The sequence below is a fragment of the Stegostoma tigrinum genome, chromosome 14, assembly GCF_030684315.1.
Source record: "Stegostoma tigrinum isolate sSteTig4 chromosome 14, sSteTig4.hap1, whole genome shotgun sequence".
NCBI classification, from domain to species: domain Eukaryota; kingdom Metazoa; phylum Chordata; class Chondrichthyes; order Orectolobiformes; family Stegostomatidae; genus Stegostoma; species Stegostoma tigrinum.
In genome coordinates, this window is record NC_081367.1 from 62,220,652 (window position 1) to 62,228,894 (window position 8,243).

The window sequence follows — 8,243 nt, forward strand, 5'->3', positions numbered from 1 at the left end:
AAGGCTTTATTTCAAGTCTCATCTACTCTGTAATAATATTTCTGAACAGGGTGACAAGAGAATTTTAAAGTCAGCACTCAACTAAAGATCTTAAATTGATCGAGATTCTTCAGCAATTGCTGCCTCATAATCAAATCACAGCTTATGGTGAATGGCACTGGCATTCAATGATGATGTTGTGCTGCATCCAGGACGCAGGTCAGGCCTGAAGGTTGATTCCTGTCAGTGGCACATGTTATACACAAAACCTTTGCATAATAGCTGCATTAAAAAGCTTGCTAACCTGCCTGCTAAGTAAATTGGAAGAGTGCCAGCGGTTTTCAAACCCAGAAGTGGTGGCCTTTGGCACATTTGTGGTATGAACAATGGTTTGAACCAAATTACCATTGCCACACAAAATATGAGGGCAGCTGAAGAGAGATGAAGACACTGTCCTCATCGTTAGCAAATGCAAGTTCTCCATCCCATTGGGGAAGAAAGAAAAGCCACTTCCAAATGTTCTACTGGAAGACCACTTTCGAGGATTCATGGACCTGTGCATTTCGGAATTGTGGGAGGGATTCCATGCAGTCTTGGGCAAAACAGTGGCGCGAAGCTGAAATCGAACCCGAGGGCCTTGGCGCTGTGGGGTAGCAGGTGATTACGTTTGCATTTATTTTCTTCATGATTCTCATGCCTAAAGTGATGATGTGTTTTCTTAAGGGAATCGCCTAGTAATTTGTTGATGTTCAACAGGGCTTGAAATCGATTTGGCACTCATAAAGGATTTTTTTCAGGAAATAGCTAGAGCTTATATAAAAAAACCTGCAACCGACTAGAAGAATTCCTCACCCAGTCAAAGATGCATTATTGGTTCTTTTTGGTGGTGAATTCTGCTGTTGCAAAGGCACTCTCCAGTAATGAGCAGGCTTGCAAAATTTGGGGTAGGTTTGAGTTACTGGGTCTGTCGAAGAATGGAGATATTATTTTGGGCGGAATTTTTGACATGCATTCTTATCAAGTTGAGCATCGGCAACTCTCGTTCAGCAGTCACCAAGAGGCGGCAAAATGCGTCAGGTTAGTGGGGGCCATTAGACATTTCATTTCGTTGAGTATCTGCTGTCATGCTGCTTCACATTCAGAATTAATTTGCGAATTTCAGATTTAATTTTTAAAATCGTTAATTTCATTTTTGTGGTCCGTCCCAAAGTGCTTTATAATCAATCATGTACTTTTGCAATTTAGTCAATGTTGTAAGACATTTGGCATTTTGGAATGAGGGTTCATTATCGGTGAAGGCATTGTGAAAGTTCTCCTGCGCTCCTTCGAAATATTGCTATTAGATCGAGGAAGGAAGGTCGGGAACCCCCTTCACCTCGAATTTGAAACTGAGTGTATTGTCAAGTCTTTGTTTAATGTCAGTAAAGATTTTGCCTGCGTTGGAGCATACACCCACCAACTCCGTGTTCAGAGACTGAATTATAGCTAATAATGTGGTCCCCTTGGATATAACAGTCATCGTTGTTTCCTGTGTTTTCATTTAAATCTTGTCTTTTTACCTTCTCTGCAGCTTTCGATTCAGTCATTTCCGTTGGGCACTGGCGATGGTTTTTGCAATTGAGGAAATAAATAACGATACGGCTCTGCTACCCGGTGTCACATTGGGATACCGCATTTACGATTCTTGTAAGTTGACCCAATTATCGCTGAAAGCAGCTATGGCGTTTCTGAACATACCCGAGGAAAGCTCATCCTCTAATTACTGCAAAAGCTCCTCCACTGTTTCTGCGATTGTCGCTGATTCTGGATCCACGAGGTCTTTAGCAATAGCACCTTCTATGGGTACCTTCAGGATCCCAATGGTAAGATAGGCGTTTAATAACTCGGTGAGACAATATGAGTAAATTTGGATCAATAGTATACGATACGGTGTCATATGCGTCAGCTAAACCTTCATCTACGTTATTTTTTATAATGTCTGTTGTTGATCAAGAGAGAGATGATGCTCCCCTTTGGAATCAGTGATAATGGGAACTGCAGATGCTGGAGAATCCAAGATAACAAACTGTGGAGCTGGATGAACACAACAGGCCAAGCAGCATCTCAGGAGCACAAAAGTTGACGTTTCGGGCCGAGACCCTTCATCAGAGAGGAATTCCACTTTGGAATGTTCACTCAGGATGAGATGGTCCAGGGAAATTACTGCTGATTACTCCTTGGTTCTGCATAGCTATAGCTTTATAAACAGGTTTTTATTCCTCTTCCTCTAAAGTACTGTTTCGAAATTCTAATGTCAGAAATCTGATGATAAACAGGAAAATTATGAGAAAGGAAACGTTCAAAAATGATTGCAAAAATGGGCTGTGCTGGCAAAACCAATATTCGCTTCCTGTCATCAGTTACCCTTGAGCTCAGTGCTTTCTCGATCATCTGCGAACCAGACTTAGAGTGAATCACTCAGATTCTGATTTACAGCATCCACAGATCTTTCCGTTTTTGCCAGAGGTAACCGCATAATGTGGAAGAAAGGCAGAAACTACCGGAAAGTCTCACTGTGTATGACGGGATTTGTGGACAGAAATCAGAGTTAATTTTCTGGGTCTAGTGGCCTTTCTTGAGAACATTGCGTGGAATCACATGCAGGAAAGATGTCCGAGAACAAGATGGGAACTTTTTTTTAGTACGATCATAGCTTGATGGTCACCGTTATTGGGACTATCTTTATATTTCGAGAGTATTCCTTGAATTTAATTATCATTGGTTGCCATGGACACGGACTGATGACATAGGTTTACTGCACCTTCACCCTTGGTTCGTACGAAGAGATCCTAAATAATTCAACTAACGAATTTATTAGAGTTTTCCGCAATTTTTAATCAACCTGTGTACTGAAGCTATCACATCCTGTGGGCAAGAAGAAATGGCACCTGGTCCACAGGTCAGGGTGCTACCACTGCACCACAAAAGTTCTGATAAATGTCACTGGACCTGAAACGTCAGCTGACAACTTTTTCTACACACATGCTGCCTGACCTGCTCAACTTTACCAGCAACTTTGGATGATGATGGGATAGTGTAGTGGGATGGGCTGAGATTAGTTCACAGGTCGGCGCAACATCGAGGGCCGACGGGCCTGTTCTGCGCTGTATTGTTCTATGTTCTCTGTTCTAACTTCCGTTTTTCTTCAAGAGCTCTGCAACATTTTCCTTTCATACACCTGTTTGTCAAATTTTTGACGCATTCTTATCGTAAAACATGTTAATTCCATTTCCGAGTGATTAGTTCAGCCATGACGGACCTTCCTTAAAAGCATTATCGCTCACTTTTCAAAATTTTGTCTGTAACGACATTTGCCTTTCTCGTGTTTAAACTGAGACTTTAACCCATTATTGGAAGCAGCTCATTGCCGAAATGAACCCCGTGGTTTCAGGGATTTTTATTTAACCACGTGCTGTCGATTTTCCAACAGGTTGTGCCGATTTGGTCACATATTCGACGCATTGCTTGTCTTTTGCCTCCATTGAACTCAACGTGAAGTGACAAAGACGAGATCAATAATGGATTTTCTGTTTCTCATTACACACTGTTAGAATTCTCATCCGGTAATTCATAGCGGGAGGGAGTCAGCGAATTTTGGTAGACGTTCTTCATGTGCGTGCTTGCAGGATAAGGCGCATCAAAAAACAGCAATGCTGAGGATGAAATTTGGGAGTAAATATTTGAATGGACGTTCAGAATTTATTTATTTAGTTGCATATTCTGCGTTTATGAAAGGCCACTCCTGTAAGCACTACGCGAGCTGGAATCTTTGCACTTCTCCACGAATAGTTTTGACTTGATATTATGAACAACCACTGATCATAATTGAAACATTTTTTTGTTCTTTTTGTGACAGGTTAGTTACTTTGCAACGTGTGCCTGCCTGAGCAATAGAAAGGAATATCCGTCATTTTTTCGAACAATACCGAGTGATTACTATCAGGCTAAAGCATTAGCACAGCTCGTGAAACGTTTCGGATGGACTTGGATTGGGACAGTTAAGAGCGATGATGACTATGGGAACTTTGGAATGCAAGCATTTGAAGAGGCAGTCCAACAATTAGGCGTTTGTATAGCCTTTTCCGAATCATTTCATATAACACACGCTCGAGAGAAGTTACTGAAAACCATTGACACCATAAAAACCTCTTCTACAAAAGTTGTCGTTGCCTTTGTGGGAGAATCAAACATGCGTACTCTACTAAAAGAAATGTTTAAACAAAATGTCAGCGGCATACAATGGATTGGAACCGAATCGTGGGTATCCGCATTGCTTCTTCCTCCAGAGGAAAGTAAAATGATTGCTTCTGGTACAATTGGAGTTGCAATTCCCAAAGTCGGTATACCAGGGTTGAGGGAATTCCTCTTAAAAGTTCACCCATCTTTGTATCCAGGAAACCTCTTGGTGAAGGAGTTTTGGGAAAATTGTTTCGGCTGCACTCTCCGTGGTAGAACCAAAACAGACTCTCGACAAACTGATTCAGATGTTAAGGAATGCACTGGAAGAGAAAATTTGCAGAATGTCCAAAATGAATTTACAGATGTGTTCCAATACAGAGCCAGTTACAATGTTTACAAAGCAACTTATGCTATTGCTCATGCACTTCACAATATGGCGTCATGTAAAACTGGGGAAGGACCTTTTTCCAATGGGAGCTGTGCAAATGTTTCAAATTTTCAACCATGGCAGGTGAGGAACATTCAACGTAGTTGGATTACGATGTTCACATATGTATCAAGTGTGTTCGAATTCATGACTGAATATTTGCAATTAATGTAAACGTGTTCTGATTTTTTAAGTTACTATATTACATGAGAACAGTGAATTTCATAACCAAAATTGGCGAAAAGATTTACTTTGACGTAAACGGAGACCCTGTCGCAACATATGACATTGTAAACTGGCAACCAAATGCCCTGGGTGGTCTTGATATCGTAAATGTTGGGCACTATGATGGGTCTGCTCGTTTTGGAGAAGAATTTTCGATAACAGAAGGCACGATTGTTTGGAATGGCGATCAGAAGTCGGTAAGATTAGTGAAGTACTGTCCCTTTTTAAAAACTGCCTGACTTTTAAATTTCTATTTCCTTTCTTAGAAAAGGAAAAGCGAACTGATGGTTGTTGTATCAAATCGGTGCCGTACGTGATACTGCCCATTTCCTGACGTGGAGTAAAATTGCCACTTACTAAACATGTTGAAATTGAACAGTTCAGCTCACCAATTCGAAAGGCACTTGGCTTGATCAACCAAAAATGTAAAATCAGAGCGATATTTTATTTCTGACCATTTCAACAGCAGAATGTTATTGCACATAACTGATGGTATTAAAATGATAAGCTGGACTCTGTTACGTTTTAAGAACAAGTTATAAATGTAACTACATGTTAAACAACGCTGAATGAAGAGCTGAAAGTATGAAAAAAGAAGTAAGATCTAAACATTCTGAAAGGTGGGTGCAGAGGTTTGAAGGGATAAAGTCAGGGAACAGTGGATCCATTAGTTTGATGTCAAGGAACACTATGGTTCATATTCATCTTGGTCATGAACACGTTTGTGCCATACAAGTACTAAGCAATTACTGCATTAATCATCTCATTACCCCTTGGTATTCAACAGCATCACTGAATCCCACACTATCAACATCCCAGGGGGACCCTTTTACAAGAAGCTTAACTGGCCAATCATATCGGTTCTGTGGCTACAACAGCAGATCAAATGGTACGAAACCTGCACAAGATAACTCACCTCTGCACTCTCCAAAAACAACCATCACCTACAGGTACACGTCAGGACGGTGATAGAATTCTAACACTTACCTGGATGGGTGTAATTCCAATAACACTGAAGACACTTTTCACCATCCAGGAAAAGGCAATCCACTTGGTTGGTAACACATCCACAAACATTAACTTCCTCCACCACACATGTTCAGTAGCAGCGCCTGCAAGGTACACTGCAATGATTCAACAATGCATCTCGGGCAGGGCCTTCACAAAATATCCCTGCTTCCATCTAGGAGAACATTAGCAACAAATCCATGGGAACACCACCACATGTAATTCCCCCTTGCAGCCGCTCACCATCTGGAGGTGGAAATGTCTCAGTTCCTCCCTGATGATAATATGGCCCGAGCTACAGCAAATGGATTTCAGCAGTTCAGGCAGGCAGCTCAAAGGTAAGAAAGCATGCCAATAAATGTTGGGCTGGCCAGGAATGAACCTGCCATGTGAATGAATTAGGAAACTTTTTTTTTCTGAATCAGGTATTCATTATAGCCATTATACAGTGCAAACTACATCCAATATTATTTTGTTGTTGACCTATTTTGTTTTTTTTTTCAATAATAAATGAAGGTACTCCAAAGACGCATCATGAATATTATTACAAGAATCTGAGCTCATCAAAAATATGCTGGTTCCATAACATTACAAGTAGTCCAAAGCCTTCGCAGTTGTTGTAAAATAGGGCATTATGGGGTCACAAACTGAGATATTAATTCAAAAAAGTCTTGTCCGAACAAAGGTGACAGAAATAGGATTTGCGCTGTCCACCAGACTGATTGCTATACATTTGCCAAATGGCATTACTAACATTTCTCCACCTTTGTATTCATTTTGATGACGAGGTTCCTAAAGCTGTTTGCTCTGAAAGTTGCCGTGAAGGAACAAGGAAAGCAGAAAGAAAAGGACAACGCATTTGCTGCTTTGACTGCATACAATGTGCACAAAGTGAAATTAGCAACACAACCGGTAAGAAACCACCATTGCAAATAGCGTTCCTGCTTAAACGTGATGTCTGTGTTGCTCGGGCGTTAAGATTCCTTGTGTAACGACAAAGTGTTGTGTTGCTTTTTAGATTCCATTCATTGCATAAAGTGTCCTTTGGAATTCAGATCTAATGAAAGACAGGATCAGTGCATTCCAAAGGAAATCGAGTTTCTTTCCTTTTCCGAGGTGATGGGAATCGCTTTGGTGACACTGGCGTTGTTTGGAGCCTGCGCCACTGTTTCTGTATTCGCAATATTCTACATTCATAGACACACTCCAATTGTTAAAGCTAATAACTCTGAGTTAAGCTTCCTTCTTCTCTTTGCCCTCATTCTTTGCTTCCTGTGTTCAATTACATTCATCGGTGAACCTTTAGTTTGGTCTTGTATGCTCTGCCACGTGGCGTTTGGTATTAGTTTTGTTCTTTGCATCTCATGTGTATTGAGTAAAACGATTGTCGTGGTGATGGCATTCAAAGCAACGTTTCCTAACAATAACATGATGAAGTGTTTTGGACCAATACAACAACGGCTGATGGTTTACATCCTTACCCTGGTACAATGTGTAATATGTACTGCCTGGTTAATTACATTTCCACCTTACCCTTTGAGGAACACTAGCCACTCTAATGAGAGAATTGTGTTTGAATGCAACGTTGGATCTTCGTTAGCATTCTATTGTGTTCTCGGTTATATTGGATTTCTTTCCTGCGTGTGTTTTATGGTAGCATTTTTAGCTCGACAACTTCCAGACAACTTTAATGAAGCTAAACACATAACGTTTAGTATGCTTATCTTTTGTGCAGTTTGGATAACTTTCATTCCAGCTTACATAAGTTCGCCAGGAAAATATGCTGTGGCAGTTGAAGTATTTGCTATTTTGGCCTCCAGTTTTGGTCTGCTTGTTTGCATTTTTGCTCCAAAATGTTATATTATTCTTCTGAATAAAGAGAAGAATACAAAGAGGCACATGATGGGCACAGTGTCCTCCAAAAAAAGCTTTGGAAATGTTCACAAATGAGGCCCGCATATTTTCGTAGGTGTTTATATTTTGCCGTAATGGTGGCGAATACTAGTTCCTTGTGGACAGACGTAAAGCTAACTGTTTTACCAGCACTCATATTACACAATCGAACAAAGCTACAATGACCAGGAGGAAGTGCAATTTAAAGTTCGGCTGTTAATTTTTGTTGTTTTGACCATCTCCTCGAGCTTTAATTAGAACAGAAAATCGTGTATGACTCATATGTGCTTAAATATGTATCAAAGTCACTTTTAGCTTCCTTGCCATTTCTTGAATCTCTTCAATGTGTGGAATTTCGATTTGAAACTTGCTTTGTATATCAATAAAATGAAATCAGTTCTGAAACTTGGTCTGTTCATGCATACAAAATGGATTGCTCACATCGATTTCTCAAAACGCATTGATAAAATTGCGGTCACTGTTCTACACTGAC

The 8,243-nt window shown here is 40.5% G+C and overlaps 1 protein-coding gene across 1 annotated transcript; it reads left to right on the top strand.

Annotated features, from left to right (window-relative positions):
* Nucleotides 1-1,009: 1,009 nt before the first annotated feature.
* Nucleotides 1,010-7,807, top strand: LOC125457444 (extracellular calcium-sensing receptor-like). Its single transcript, XM_048541641.2, has 6 exons — nucleotides 1,010-1,056; nucleotides 1,550-1,841; nucleotides 3,875-4,708; nucleotides 4,819-5,046; nucleotides 6,646-6,769; nucleotides 6,876-7,807. The coding sequence occupies exons 2-6, from the start codon at nucleotides 1,584-1,586 to the stop codon at nucleotides 7,805-7,807; spliced, it is 2,376 nt and encodes a 791-aa protein (XP_048397598.2). The 5' UTR covers nucleotides 1,010-1,056; nucleotides 1,550-1,583.
* Nucleotides 7,808-8,243: the final 436 nt, after the last annotated feature.